The sequence below is a fragment of the Xylocopa sonorina genome, chromosome 8 (assembly GCF_050948175.1).
Source record: "Xylocopa sonorina isolate GNS202 chromosome 8, iyXylSono1_principal, whole genome shotgun sequence".
NCBI classification, from domain to species: Eukaryota; Metazoa; Arthropoda; class Insecta; order Hymenoptera; family Apidae; genus Xylocopa; species Xylocopa sonorina.
In genome coordinates this window covers 8,812,393-8,825,750 of record NC_135200.1, presented here as the reverse complement: position 1 = coordinate 8,825,750, position 13,358 = coordinate 8,812,393, and the positions used below count along the sequence as shown (strand labels likewise).

The window sequence follows — 13,358 nt, the reverse complement described above, 5'->3', positions numbered from 1 at the left end:
ACTTGGTAATATAATAGAATGTGGACACTATTCGTTTTTCTTCCCGACTTTTCAATTATACTGGTATTTGAATATTTTTGGAACCGACTGTATATATCATTCATTTGTTTCCTTTAACGCATATGATTTACATGTTTCTAATATATCGCAAACGCATATTTATTAATTTTAGGAAAGGCTTGTAATTTAGCGGTCGCTGGAAGGATTATAGTCAGTTTCGAATGAGATTTGTTTCTGAAATAATATTATAGGAGGAAAACTAATATTAAAACGTACAGTACAATAAATTGAAGTATTTTATTTTGTTACGCACATACAATGTTATAATTGAATTTTATAATTAATATATTGTAGAAATTCAATGAATTCATTGTTTCAGTTATGTATCCATTATTGTTCATGTAAAACATTTATGTATTTTTATAATCCATGTACTTGTATTTAGTTAAATATGGAACTGAATCCAATAGTCCATCAAACGCCAATGTGATTTCAATCTTTTGCAAATTAGAGTAAATAGAGCTGTTATTATTACCTAATAGAGAGTCGTTTTTTTTCTTATGTATTGTTCTCTATAGTATGCTTTTTTAAAAGATCTTTTTATTTAATGCTTACATTGCATATGGCAATTCTTTCTGTCCAACTGCTTTTGGTATTTTAATCGAAACATGAAGTTTTGCAATAAACCTTCCTCTGAATATTTACACTCATTATATATAGTACAAGTGTTGCAAATTACATTTTTCAGTATTCTTCATTAATATTTATTGCAACATTAAAGTTGAACACTATTAAGGCAGCAAAAAAGAGTATCTCATAAGAGGAATTAATATATCAATCTCATTATTATAATAAGTTGCAAATCATATTTATTTTACCCGCTTTCGAGGTAAGAGAGAGAAAGGTATATAAGAATGTTACAAGAAAGAGTGAGACAGATGATACCGGCTCTACTTTAGAACCCGTGGCGCCATCTCTGTGAAAAGTGCTCAAACTGGTCGCTCAGCATTATCGACAGCGAAGTGAACTTCTCAAGTACTACTAGCGCCATCTCTGCGGAAAGTAACGAAACTAATGCTCAACTAGTTTCAGCGCTTTCCCGATAGATGGCGTTAGTGCTTCAGTAGTTCACTTCGCTGTCGATAATGCTGAGCGAGCAGTTTGAGCACTTTTCACAGAGATGGCGCCACGGGTTCTAGAAAAAAGGTCGTAGCATCTGTCTCACTCTTTCTTATAGCTTTCTTATATATCTTTCTCTCTCTCACCTCGAAAGCGGGAGATATAATTTATCTGACTCCTTCTATTCAATGAAAATTAAGGAATTCTTTTATTTAATTAGCAATACTCTAAAATTCTGTAATTAAGATAGGAGAGAGCAGCAAAGAGAAGGAAAGAGAAACGGAAACGAAGTCGGGAAGGCAATAGATGTGTAATATATAGGGTGATTCGCTACTCGTGTGACAAATTTTTACAGTTGATACCATGATCAGCTGTAAAGATCACCCTGTACTTGCGCATGTCGCACACCGGCAGATTGTACCTTTATGAACATTTTGAGGTTAAGAATTTGAAGAGTTCAAATTCGGGTTCTTAATTTGTTAAACTTTATTAATCATCACTGATTTCTACTGAAATAGTTAATAATACATTACACGTACATACATACACACGCGTATATATCATTATATCATTAATAGTTAGAAGAAACAAGAATGAGGCGATATTTTATTAAATTTTCATATCTTGGTACGCAATACAGGTATAGCTAGCTGTACATGCTTTCATTTAATCTATATTTACTATTTATTTTTACACTTATTACTCTCCTTCTGTGCTTGTAGATATTACATTCTTTAGTGATATATTGTGCACAGAATAAGATTTACAACTCAAACCTGAAATTTTCTTTAATATCAAGTTTTAAGATATAATACCAAACCTAAAGTTAATTTCTGTACGTGTGTGCAGGGGATTGCAAAAGAATGTAATTTCCAATGAAAATCTCCTAATGCACGATACGGATACTGTTCAAGGAGCTCTAGAATGTGCTTTTTCTACCTTAAATCCAAGGTATACAAAATGGCCAAAGATAACTACTTCCAGCAGGTGAGTATTTTCATGTGCGATAGACAGTGATCATGAAAATATTGCGAACTAATCAAATAACTACGTTTATCTAACAATCGTAAAAAATGAACTTTATAGAACAGATGTTGGTGTACACGCTTTATGTAACACAGCACATGTTGATATAGAAAATAAAGATGACAGTATATACAATCCCCCTGTTGCAATTGCATTTGTGAATCGATATTTGATGCAAAGTAATCACAATATTAGGTGATTAAATATTTTGTGATTTTTTATTTTTTAACAGTTGTTTAATTTCTGTAATTTCATTTCTATTAATGTGATCAATTACTTTCAGGCTACTGGAATTTATTCCTGTAAAGAATACTTTCCATACAAGACAGTTTGTAAAATTTAGAACTTATATTTATAGATTTCTGAAAGCAAAAAATATTGACGAACATAGAGTCCCCGTAGCAGAATTAACTCAATGTTTTCATTTCAGGTATCATTTACACTTTCTACTGGAAGTATATTAACTGTTTTATTACTTTCCTCTCATTTTAATATGTATTTACCTTAGGTCAAAAAGTTTTGACCTTGAGAAATTGAGACAAGGAACAAAACTTTTTGTAGGAACAAAAAACTTTACAACATTTTCAGAAAAATCTATATCAGACAAACCAATTAGATATGTAAAGACTTTGTACAGTTTTGAATTAGAAAAAGGTTGTCCACTTATGCCGTATGATGCTTTGTCTCAAAATTTTGACTATTGGAATATAGTATGTACTGGGAGATCTTTCCTATATAAACAGGTATGTTCAAAGAGACTTTTCCGCACAGACAACAGTATACATAATATTGTACATAACAACATGAATATCATTGTTATTATTTTTAAACAAATGTGTTAAAGATTATGATACATAATAATAGTAATATGTACAGGTACCCCTTCTACAATACGAATAATGTGCACTGTGTAACATCAAAACTGCATCATAGAAGATAATCTGTACTTTTATTATCACCAAAGATTCCTATAAGGAAATAAACAACTTTACCGTTCTCTTTAAAACAGTGCATTGCACACTACTGAAGAATCGACTTGGATTTTCTATGTTTATTACATCATATTAGATTGAAATAATATTTTGAAAATAGACTGTTATTTTGTATTTTACAATTTTTCCGCTATGTTGCGTTGAAAATATGCTCTCAAAGTACAGTGTTATAGAAGGGTTATCTATATTGCATTATACATTGTTTTCTATCTTCCACCAATTTGTTTTCTAGGTTCGGCGAATGGTAGGCGCTCTATTTGCCTTAAGTAATAATACAATAACAGAAAAAGATATAAACGTAATGTTACAAGTTCCTAATCATAAGAATTGGTATCCCCAAGTAGTTACAGTTCCAGCACTTGGTTTATATCTAGCAAATGTAGAATATTGTCAAGAAGAGATAGACAAACATATTATAAAATACAATGCATCTCCCGAGGATTTAGTAGTTACACCGATAGATTCAAATTAAACATAATACGTGTTGAGGAGACAATACGAACACCATAAAATAAATTTCTTTTAATCAAATCTATACTATCCTTTTTTTTCAAAAAATATTTCTCTGTATCAGCAATGGACCTAACCAGTTTAGTAAAAAATAGAAAGCTCCATTTAAAAAGTTGTAAAACTATAGTAACTGATACGCTTGGCCGAAGATACGAAGAGATTAATGGAGAAAAGAAAGAACTAACTCCTGGTACACCATTCGTAATAGATTATAAGCCTGATTTACAGATTGCACATGTAATACCAGGATTATTTCTAAGTTCGCAAGATCCTGTCGTAAACAAAGACATTTTACAAGAATACGAAATTCGACACGTTTTGAGTATTGGTATCTATGTGTCAATAAAATTCGATGACATCAAATACTACTATTGTAATTTGCTGGATCTGCCAGAATCGGATCTATTTGCAGCAATAAAAAAATGCGTTAAAATCATACACGAAAATCGCAATGAAAATATTCTTGTACATTGCAACGCTGGTGTATCTCGTGCACCAGCGATTGTCATATCTTATTTAATGGCTTTCGAAAATGTATCTTACGATGTAGCTTACAATAAGGTGAAAAGCATAAGAAACTGCATTAAACCCAACGAAGGATTTGTGCGGCAATTAAAAACGTTAAAACTCTCATCTATGTTGTAATAAGTAAATATCAAACGATAAAATATCGTCTTAGAATTTATTTACTGCTGTAAATATTAAGAGGGAAAGACAACACTGTTTAACAATAGATTAAGTATGTATGTATATGCGTATATATACATACATATATATTACTACAATAGAATTCATCGTATTATGACATCATATTATGCGTACAGAGAATATTACTTTATAATTACAATTATTTTGTATTTATAATTCATTAGAAAAGGTACATTCATGCACAGCATCTATCAAATTTTTAGCCAAAACTAAGCATATTAAAATTTGCTAATTCTGGCATTTTGTATAAACCATGCATTGGAGATGACATAAGTCGTCGTATCAAGTAGTTTTATAAAAATTACTGTAAATCTAAAAAAAATATAGGTGAATTTCTGTATACATTGATAGTATCTATTATTTTTTTGTTTTATTTGTGATAGTAGTATATTATTGTACCTGCAGTACAATACCTATCATATATCGGTTATATTTATATATATATAATAATATAATTATTATCAATATTTATATAGTGTGTATACATTTATATATAATTATATATATATATATAATCTAATATTCACATTCCTCCAACAATTGAAATGAGCTGTCTTGAAGAAAATAGACAAGGCACTTGAACCGAATATCTTTTTCTTAGCTAGTTGGCCTCATAAATAGTAGAATGCAAAAATTTGCACATCATACAGCAAACAGTAAAATAGAAAGAATAAATAAAATCGGTTATTCAAACAATACGTTCGTATCGCTTTACATTATAAATAACCATGATTCGTTTAATTTTTTTTTTAACGGGTGCCAATGATCTCGTGTCTCGTCTTTGATGACTGCAGAAAAGCAGTAGAAAAATCGCAAGGCCTTCTAAAGATTATGTTCCCCAATGTACATTTAATAATTACTAACACTTCTGCTTTTCTTAAACCCAGCATTTAACAATATACAGTGATCATTTAGGTTTTTTGTTGGCAGATTTGTTCGCTTTATAGCTCACTGTAATTTCAATAGTATAAAGCGATCTTATTTAATTAAACTAGCTACATGAAAAAGCAGGAAATTATATCTAGGAACGTTTCCCTTTAGAAAGACCTTAAAGCTTCACGTTTCGCACAAAAGATTTGTTATAGACTCTAATATCATCATAGTGTGGTTCAAAAACAATTCCACTTAAGTCCAACACAACAAAAAAATGCAATTTATATGTACAAAAAATATAAATAAATTAACAAAACATTATGAGTGATCGAACGCAGCAACACGTTCAGCCACATAATCTAAACGGATAGAGACAAATCTGTGAAATATATAATATACACAAAAAAAAAATTAGTTCCTACGAAGCCACAGTCTTAAGTACAACATATCTGTACCTGAAAGGCATATCAGCAGAAATAAAAGTTATCGAGAAAATCAAATTCTCCCTTTTTTACGAATGAAATTACGCGTAATTTGCGTCTGACTGTATGTGTGAATATTACTAACATGGCAATCAACGTAAAATCATGCGTTACAGTTACAGATACATAGGTAATTAGTATATGAACTGTAAATATAAACACCATCGTCAAACGTTTGTATAGTAAACCAGTATCAGAGTCCAATAGAGTGGCCAGGTCGTATGCAGCAACATCAGTAATGGAACAGGGAACCACCTAGCACTAATGTGTGTACCCTTTTGTATCGTTTGTCAGAGGAAAGTTATCATAATATTGTTACCTTATACTTTTTCATCGATTTTTATTCTATTTAAGTATTAACGTTTCACGCCCCAAGGACCATCGGGATTGGTCACTGGCACGTGAGAATATCCAGCGAATTGAGGAAACTCTTCAACGCTGGCGGTATTTGGAGCACTTTGTTGTTGCTGTTCCCAAGGTCCTCCTTTCACTACGAAGCCAGAATTGCCAGAATTTCTTTCGTCGCGTTGAGGTGAACGTAAATTTTCGCGATACTCGTTTTCTAAGACATCTTGAATCTGAAATTAAAAAGAGACATTTAAAAAAGAAGTGAATTAAAGAAATGTTGTATCTTAACATTTGTAAACAGTTTATATTACGATACACGTACATATTCTTCTTCTAAATTCAATAGACGATCCTTCGCATCTGCTACATTTTCTTCTGTACCCACAATTGTTACGATATTGGGATCAGGATCGGTTTTTCTTGGAAATTTAATATCCACTTGAAATTCGTCCATTATTTTACGTATATTTCTACCTTTCGTACCAATTAATCGTGAATGTACAGCAGCGTTTATATGTACTTCTTCTTTCGTCAAACCATTCTAGATTACACAAAGAAAGTTAAGAAAAAAATAAATAAAGCGAAACATATTAATAATAACATAAAAAGATAATAAACTTACTAATTCGTTAACAATTTTCATAATATCATCTCGTGCGCTACAGGCATTCTTCTCATAACCAGTGATTGTAATGATATGTTCTTCAGGATCACCTTTACGAGGAAAGTTAATTTGAACATCATGGTCGCTACGTATTTTATTAATCACGGCTCCCTTTCGCCCAATTATCTTTGGATGATACTCTGGATCAACCTCAATCTAAAATAAAACACAATAAGTTATGTTTCTAAATTTGAGTATAGCCTCGATTTACAAACACGCAAACTAACCTTCAACTCGTACGATTTCAAAGCCCTGTCTTGTCGTTCAGCTTCCAAAGCTTTACATTTATCGAGTATAGCTTGTTTTGCATTTTCAACACACGATGGTGTTCCAGAAATCTTAAAAGAAAGAGACAAAGAAAAAGTGAAATATATTAATTTACTTAATAAATGTAGGGGCAATTTTAATTCTATTACAAATACATAACATATTTTTAAGTATTCGTCAATGTTAAATGTTATATACCTTAATGTAATCAAGTTTTTCTTCAGCTGGAGATAACATGATATGAACATCATATGTATTCATTAACTCTCGCACATCACGGCCTTTTTGACCTATTATAGAACGATGTAGATCAAACGGCACTTCAACCTAAAAACGATTTTATAAGTCACATAAGTATATGATTGTCAAGTATTAAAGTCTTTGGTAGGAGTACTAACCTCTATCGTAATTGGAACAAGATCAAGCAGCGCTTGCTTGGCAGCTGCTACATTCTCTGGTTGTCCCGTAATACGAATAATATCACAGGCTGGAACGGTTTCAGCAACTTCTCCGTTCTCGCCGTTCATCTGTTCCGTTACACGCTGTTCATCTAAAATGAAAGCATACGAAAGAAAAATTTAACAGTTATTATTTATTTTTTACGAAAAAAGTATAAGTACAATCAATAATATACTGACCATAAGTGTCTCGATCGGGAAATTTAATTTGTACATCATACTCGGACGTAATCATCTGTACTTTACGCCCCTTTGCTCCCATTACTGTACGATGATGCTTCTGAGGTATGATGCACTCTTCCGTTACCATTGATTCCTAAGAAATAACGCGTACATATGATTTGTACGAAAGATGATCACAACGATAAACGAATGGGGAATAAAAATAAAAATTTACCAATTCTTGTACAATTTCTCGCATTCTCTGTTTCGCCGTTTCTATACATTCATGCGATCCCTTCAAAATCACTCGATCGCTATCGACGCCTGCTCTGGGGAATGAAATTTGTACACCACCACACTCATCAGCAATACGATGCAATACGCCACCCCTTCGTGCCACAAAATGTCTGTGATGTTTCGGGTCAATGCGAATTTCACCTTCGCAAATATTATCCTATATATCAAATGTAGCATAAAAAAAACAAATATAATAGTATAAGAGAACAAACTTGGTGTTAATATAATTGAAAACAGTAAAAGAATCTCACAATTTCGCTGATTGTAGCTTCTAGTTCAGCTTTAGCTTTTTCAACAGCCTCTTTCTTGCCTATAATAGTAATTACTTCTTTATCTTGATCTATTTCCGTTGGGAATATGATACGTGCACCTGTGGATTCTCTTATCTAAGACAAATGAAAAGTAGTGATAATTAATGCATAATTAAATTACAATTATACAGTATAATATGTATCATTAGACGATTTATGTACAGACCTTCTTAATGTTGGCACCATTCTTTCCAATAAGGAATTTGTGATGTTGTACTTTGGCACGTACTTCAGCTGAATAACTGGACAACTGCTTCTCGTTTGTAAGATCACACAACTGCTGTTTCGCCTTTTCAACATCTTCCTTTGGCCCTCTAATAGTCACCTATATACATACAACAATGTTTATATTAGTTTGAAGCGGCGTTGCTTCGGTTTGCTATCGAATAGAAGAGTAAGGGTACCTAGCAGGCCCTGCCTTAGACGCTGGGATATTAGGGACAGGTCAGAACTTCTATATACTGGAAAGGATGGGTCATCGGGTACTTTCAGGAAAGTGTAAACGGTGCTGTCCCTCTAGTGGCGAGTGTCGAAAGGCCGCCACAAGTTTTTTAACTGTAACACTTTTAAATTAACATATTTACCTTATCGCTTCCACTTTCTGCCGTGGGGAATTTAATCGTAACGCCACCACAATCTTCCATAATAGAATGAATTAATTTTCCACCAATACCAATAAGAGAATTGTAGAACTTTGATGGAATTACTATTTCATCCGTAACAATATTCGCCTAATACAAAAGATTCGATTAATAGAAACCATAATGAACGAATGATTTTATATTTTCATAATAATATAAATATTACCAATTCATTTTGTATCTTTTGAATCATTTCTTTAGCTTTCTCTACATTTTCTTTTTTACCCGTGATAGTTATAACATCACTTTTTTCGCCTTCAGCTGGTAAATCTATTTTAGTCTGTGTGTCTTCTCTAATCTAAGTTGCACATTTTTATTATTATATTTATGGTTTGCTTTAAAATAATTGAATTATCTGGTATTTAATTTGATACAAACCTTACGAATGTTGACTCCACCTTTACCAATGACAAACTTATGGAACTGTTTGAAAATTGGTACTTCTAAGACATAATTATTCTCATTTAGTTCTTTTACTAGTTTCATTAAATACTTATGGCACTTATCTACATCCTCTTTGGGCCCTCTAATTTTCACTATATCTCCCTTTTCTCCTGTAAATATAAAAACAATTTTTTAAATATTTTTTGTTAACTTTCCTACATTTTTATCTATATCACTTTCGTCATAATTATAATTTAGTATTATATCATAATTTTTAAATTAATTTTCGAAATTATAGATTTTTATATATATTTTTCATATGTAGTTTCAGAAATAAGAAAATAGTACAATGCAAAGTAACAATATGACCTGTACTCTAAAAATGCACACTGAGCTCTTATTGGCTAAGTGCCAACAAGGGACGAGGTCTTTCGAATCTTTATATCTGGCATAAATCCGAGTTCTAGTTATTAGATGCATATATCACGTTACATACCTGGACCAGGAATAGTAATCTGTACTTGATTAAACTTATCTCTAATCTCTTTAATATTATCCCCTTTATTTCCGATAATACTAGGATAATAACGATGATCTATTATCACATCTTTTTCTTTTTCATTTTCCAATTTTCTCACCATTTCTACTAATTCCTATAATATAAGTTAAAACGTTAAAACACGTAAAGTTTTAATTGCACACTACTGGTAACACGTAGAAGGATTAATATTACAAACCGTTTGAGCTTTGAGCACTCCAGCGAGGTTTCCTTCGATACGTATTACGTTGCTACCATCATTCTCAGAAATATTAATTACAACACCTGTACCTTCTTTTACGCGATTTACTGTATGTGTGTTAATAAAAAAAAAAAAAGAACAAACAAAATGATAAATATTTTAATATGTGGCAACATAATCAAATGATTAATGTAATAGTTATGTTCTGTTATTATAAATCTTACCATTACAACCATTCTTCCCTATTATATGCTTGTAAAATCTAGGATCAACATTTAATTCTGTAAAGGTGAGCTTAGATATAAGATCACTAGCCATTAATTGAAGTTCATTTTGTGCTTTCTCTACTTCCTCGGGAGGACCTTCGATCTTGATTTTATCTTCTTTACCAGTAAACTCCACATTTACTTTTGGCATTTCTTGAGTGATGCGTTTAATATTAACCCCTTTTCTTCCTATTATATACTTGTGAATCCAAACAGGTGCTTTTACCACGGCTGTGCGAACACTATTCGCTTTTTCATACACTTTATTTAATGCTGTAATATTAAATTGACGAACATTATTGTAGTCTGTAGATACAATATCGTGAGTTGTTTCAAGAATTATTAGAGAATAAAAATTACCTTGACCAAGCTTTTCTTGAGGCCCGCGAAGAGTAATAGTACCTGTTGGAGAATCTAGTGCAGGCATTTCCACACTCACTCCAGTTACTTGCAATATTTCTGCTATTGTACTACCACGCGGCCCAATGACATATTTGTGCTGAGATTTCGGAACTTCAACTGACACTGTGGTACATCTTTTCTCCTGAACCAAAAATTTCAGTTTAATTGATGATTCACATTAATGATGAATTCAAGACAGATTAAATCGCACTAAATCGATGTTGGAAGCTTCAAAAGGATTCGAACATAGATATGAAACGATTCAGTTGATCTTGAGTTCAACATTAAACGACCTACGTCGATATGTGTTATTATAATACTTATGCTGCAACAACTTTTTCAATCTCTCATACCATGTCTCTGTAAATGGCTTCAATCTTTTGCTTGGCTGCTAGAACACCTTCTTTTTCACCAGCTATGGTAATTTCATCTTCTTGGACAGAAGCAGGTGGAATATTAATGCGAGCACCAGTTTCTGCCATCATGGCATTAAGATTTTCATTGTGTGCACCATGTATGAAGGGATGATATATTTTTGGCACAGATATTCTTTCAAATGCTTTTCTTGACTAACAAGAACAAAGGAGGCAGTATTACTTTTCCAATACAGCCTAATTTTATTAAAATATGTTACATCTACTTATTTATCTATATACTAACCTGTTCATCTGAAATTACTCTGATTTCATGCTCAGCTTTTTCTATTCCTTCTTTAGTTCCTGTAATCGTTATTGTATCTGACTGATCTTGCACAGATGGAACATTTATTTTTGTTGCAGTTGTCTTTTCTAGATCCTTTAGACGCTGTCCCTGTTTTCCAAGTATCCAACGATGATGGTCCTTAGGAATGCTAATTTGTTTACTTGCCTACAATAACAAAGTGAAAATTTTATAGTATTCATAGAACACAATCTTAATTTAATTCTAACACCGAACCTGAGTCTGAAATGTTGTTAAAATTCGACGCTTGGCTTCCAACACTTGATTTTGTTTACCAGTTATTAGGAATGTTAGAGATTGATCTTTCGATGTTGCTATTTCAATGATAGTATTAGTCTCTTTCATTATTGTTTTACATGTACGTATGGATTCGCGTTCTCCAAATTTGTCGCTGTGATCAAATTTGCGCTCTTCTCCAGGTACACGAAACATCTAAGTGCAATGAAACCACAGAAATGAAATATGGAAAAGAATTTAATGATGTCTGAAATTTAATGATGTATACCTGTGTTATAGTTATACGTCCAAGTTGTAAATTATTATTTATAGAGAAAATATTTAATTTTCCAGAACTTGAACTGGCTGACTCGGGAAGAACTGGGAATGTCTCATCATAGGTAGGTGGCTCATAGGCCGTTCCCTCTTCCATTACTGACTGCTGCTGCATGATGGGGTTGTCCTGTTTCGTGCCAAGTCCTTACAGTAGCACTATAACAAAACATTACGTGGAAACTTCAAGACAGCGCAAATAATTCATTAAATAGCATTCTAATCCTTTAGTCTGAAATATACACAGTACTTCATAGTTCAAGAAAAAAATTACATAATTTACTTTATTGTCGCATTTATTATGGAACTTAATAATTATTTATAGCTATATTATATTTTAATTGCTATATTTTAAACAAAATCATCGTACATATGCAATACGTTCCATTTCATAATTATTATTTTACCAATCGAGATTAATCGTTCGACGATGTGGAAAGATGGTAAAAAACGCGAACGCGAACGAAATTGATTGTAAGTGATAAACCCGAAAGGCAAGAAATTTTCATGGGAATTCGGGGCACGTTATGGATATCTGTAAAATTCTCTTTAATGTATGCCCTTTTTACATAAATTCCTGATCAATAATCTTCTACCTGGCGCATGCAATTGTAAGCGTCAGGCAACGATGCGAATTCGTTACGATTATTACGATCGAACGGGAAACAGTAAAACAGATTCAAGTTAAATGCCAACATGTCAATGACCACGAAGTGGTTGAGCTAGTGACCACCATATGGAATGAAGTATTCACTTGACACGTCACAAGATCGCTAACCTCTTCCAAAATGAATGCATGCACGTTGTACAGATCAAAAATTGTGCTCACATATTTCTGTATCGAAATAAGAAACTGGTGATCGAAGGCTGGTGCCGTTATATCCAGAGTGAGGAAGACATAAGTGTACGGAAAGAGATTGAGAGAGAGAGAGATTGAGAGAGAAAGAGAGAGAGAGAGAGAGAGAGAGAGGGAGAGAAAGAGAGAGAGAGAAAGACAGAGAAAGACGGAAAGAGAGATTCGTATGGACAGTCACGACATATCACGAAATAATACTTACTCTACCGTAATAAAGAAATCCGGCCAAGTAATAAACGTGTATTACGAAGCCAGTTTAATAGTGATTTGCCTGAAACATTCGGAAATTCACAAATATTAGACACTGATCGGCACTAATCTAATTCAATTATCATCGAATAATTTATCCACTACTCTCTCACAAACGTACGTCTTTCCTTACCGGTAACGCAAAGTGAAATGAGATAACTACTGGCTCGATCGCAGAAAGTCACTATAATACAGAGATGTTCAAACAGCATTTTCGTTGCAAACCTTCGAATGCAAAGAACACTAGCGAGATTGCATCAACTGTATGCATATGTACTAATAAAAAAAATCTATACCCAAATTTTTTCCCGTAAATACCACGAATATTCCAAAT

At 32.6% G+C, this 13,358-nt stretch overlaps 3 protein-coding genes across 6 annotated transcripts; 2 read left to right on the top strand and 1 right to left on the bottom strand.

Annotated features, from left to right (window-relative positions):
* Nucleotides 1-1,512: 1,512 nt before the first annotated feature.
* LOC143426250 (tRNA pseudouridine synthase-like 1) lies at nt 1,513-3,684 on the top strand. Its single transcript, XM_076899529.1, has 6 exons — nt 1,513-1,759; nt 1,969-2,106; nt 2,206-2,340; nt 2,429-2,575; nt 2,654-2,888; nt 3,370-3,684. The coding sequence occupies exons 1-6, from the start codon at nt 1,713-1,715 to the stop codon at nt 3,607-3,609; spliced, it is 942 nt and encodes a 313-aa protein (XP_076755644.1). The 5' UTR covers nt 1,513-1,712; the 3' UTR covers nt 3,610-3,684.
* On the top strand, nt 3,575-4,699 carry LOC143426251 (dual specificity protein phosphatase 19). Its single transcript, XM_076899530.1, has one exon. It carries the CDS (start codon nt 3,714-3,716, stop codon nt 4,290-4,292), a length of 579 nt encoding a protein of 192 aa, XP_076755645.1. The 5' UTR covers nt 3,575-3,713; the 3' UTR covers nt 4,293-4,699.
* A 1,367-nt stretch (nt 4,700-6,066) lies between these two features.
* Nucleotides 6,067-13,205, bottom strand: Dp1 (satellite-binding protein 1 Dp1). 4 transcript variants are annotated; one of them, XM_076899526.1, is made up of 23 exons: nt 13,158-13,205; nt 12,978-13,046; nt 11,876-12,078; nt 11,587-11,802; nt 11,311-11,517; nt 11,004-11,219; nt 10,609-10,792; nt 10,207-10,521; nt 9,980-10,089; nt 9,739-9,895; nt 9,237-9,412; nt 9,025-9,156; nt 8,802-8,948; nt 8,384-8,542; nt 8,158-8,292; nt 7,845-8,063; nt 7,628-7,763; nt 7,388-7,539; nt 7,188-7,316; nt 6,950-7,060; nt 6,681-6,878; nt 6,381-6,599; nt 6,067-6,288 (listed from the first exon to the last, which is right to left on the bottom strand). In XM_076899526.1, exons 3-23 carry the CDS (start codon nt 12,035-12,037, stop codon nt 6,067-6,069), a joined length of 3,702 nt encoding a protein of 1,233 aa, XP_076755641.1. In that variant the 5' UTR covers nt 12,038-12,078; nt 12,978-13,046; nt 13,158-13,205. The 4 variants fall into 4 exon arrangements, with proteins under 4 accessions (XP_076755641.1, XP_076755639.1, XP_076755643.1 ...); XM_076899524.1 differs by having other exon boundaries at nt 13,146-13,171; XM_076899528.1 differs by lacking the exons at nt 12,978-13,046; nt 13,158-13,205 and adding an exon at nt 12,749-12,766.
* Between the last annotated feature and the right edge of the window lie 153 nt (nt 13,206-13,358).